Here is a 1,216-nt window from a genome sequence, read left to right on the forward strand (position 1 = left end):
GCAGCAGAAAGAGCCTGGTGGGGGTGAGGGGGCGAGGCTGGCACTGGAGTAGGGTGACCCTTCAGGACAGGGGAACCCATGAGGGGAGTGGGGATCAGCCTAGGAGTCCTTGTAGGACAGGATGTGACAGAGCTGAGCGATGTGAGGTGGAAGACTGGCCAGGGACCTTGGGGAAAGGAGCCAGGAGCACAGAGCTAGAGGCACAGGGCGGGTCCCCACCTGGCCCTGACCTGATGCTGACTCCCCCATCCGGCTCCGGAGAGGCTTGGGCTGCGTCCTCATCGTTCTCCAGGTTCTATTCCAGAACACAGGGCTCAGAGGGGGTTACTGGGCCCAGGCCCTTCCTATCCCTTCTCAGGGAGAGGCGAGCAAGCCCACACAGCTGTTTGCCCGGCTGCCTGACAGCTGCTCACCTGACCCTCCACCCTCCCCGCAAAACGGGTTTGATGATTCACAGAAACTGAAACCCAGGTAGGAGGTGGGGGTTGGGGGGTGGCAGAAGTCACAGGGGCTGGGTGAAGGCTCCCAGCAGGGTCCCAGGCTGGGCCAGGAGCACTTCCAAGCTTGGGAGTCAGGGTAGACCTTTCAGAATGGTATCTCAGGGCCCGGTATGAAGGTTCCAGCTTTGGGGTGCGAAGGAAGGGCAAAAGCCCATGGCTTTCAAGTTTGGGGCACAGCAATCTGGTACAGGTCCCGAAGAGAAGGATCCTAGAGTTGGTGGAAGTCCCTTAGGGAGACTGGAGATTCCCCGTTTAGTCGGAGTCAAGGCATGGGCCCGGACTCNCAAGAGCTCTCCAGCCCAGGGGGGAGACAGGGGGTTGGGTCAGGACCCAGAATAGGTGGGGACGCCGGGTGGGATTTCCAGCTGGGGCTGGGGGAGGAACTCGGTGGCTGGGGACCAAAATCAAGAGTTGAGAGAACCTGGGCAGGGCCTTGAATCAGCGGCTACGGAGGCAGGGTCGTCTAGAGATTTTCCCTTGAGTTGGGGTTCTCCAGGGTCCGGCCTGGGGTACCGCCCGGACCCGGGCTGGGGTTGAGGTGGGCCGGGCCGTTCACCTGGTAGCGCAGCCGGGACTGCTTGTCCTCGTCGGCCACCTCGAACCGGGCCCGGCGCTCGAAGTGCAGCGGCCCGAAGCGGGCGACCCCGCTGAATTCGGGCCCCGGGCCCGCGTCCTCCAAGGACAGCTCGAAGGCGTCATCGATGCTGAACTGGGGA

General features: G+C 62.9%; 1 protein-coding gene across 1 annotated transcript in view; it reads right to left on the reverse strand.

The window, feature by feature from the left end:
• The window catches only part of TMEM134 (transmembrane protein 134), a 7,821-nt gene that overhangs the window by 2,493 nt on the left and 4,112 nt on the right, over nt 1–1,216 (reverse strand). The window contains exons 2-3 of the mRNA XM_077771452.1: nt 1,057–1,209; nt 231–295 (exon numbers count right to left, since the gene is read on the reverse strand). Coding sequence (XP_077627578.1) covers nt 231–295; nt 1,057–1,209 — 218 coding nt within the window. The remainder of the gene's footprint in view (nt 1–230; nt 296–1,056; nt 1,210–1,216) is intronic.

The sequence above is a fragment of the Crocuta crocuta genome, unplaced genomic scaffold (genome assembly GCF_008692635.1).
Source record: "Crocuta crocuta isolate KB4526 unplaced genomic scaffold, BGI_CrCroc_1.0 scaffold647, whole genome shotgun sequence".
In the NCBI taxonomy this organism is placed as follows: domain Eukaryota; kingdom Metazoa; phylum Chordata; class Mammalia; order Carnivora; family Hyaenidae; genus Crocuta; species Crocuta crocuta.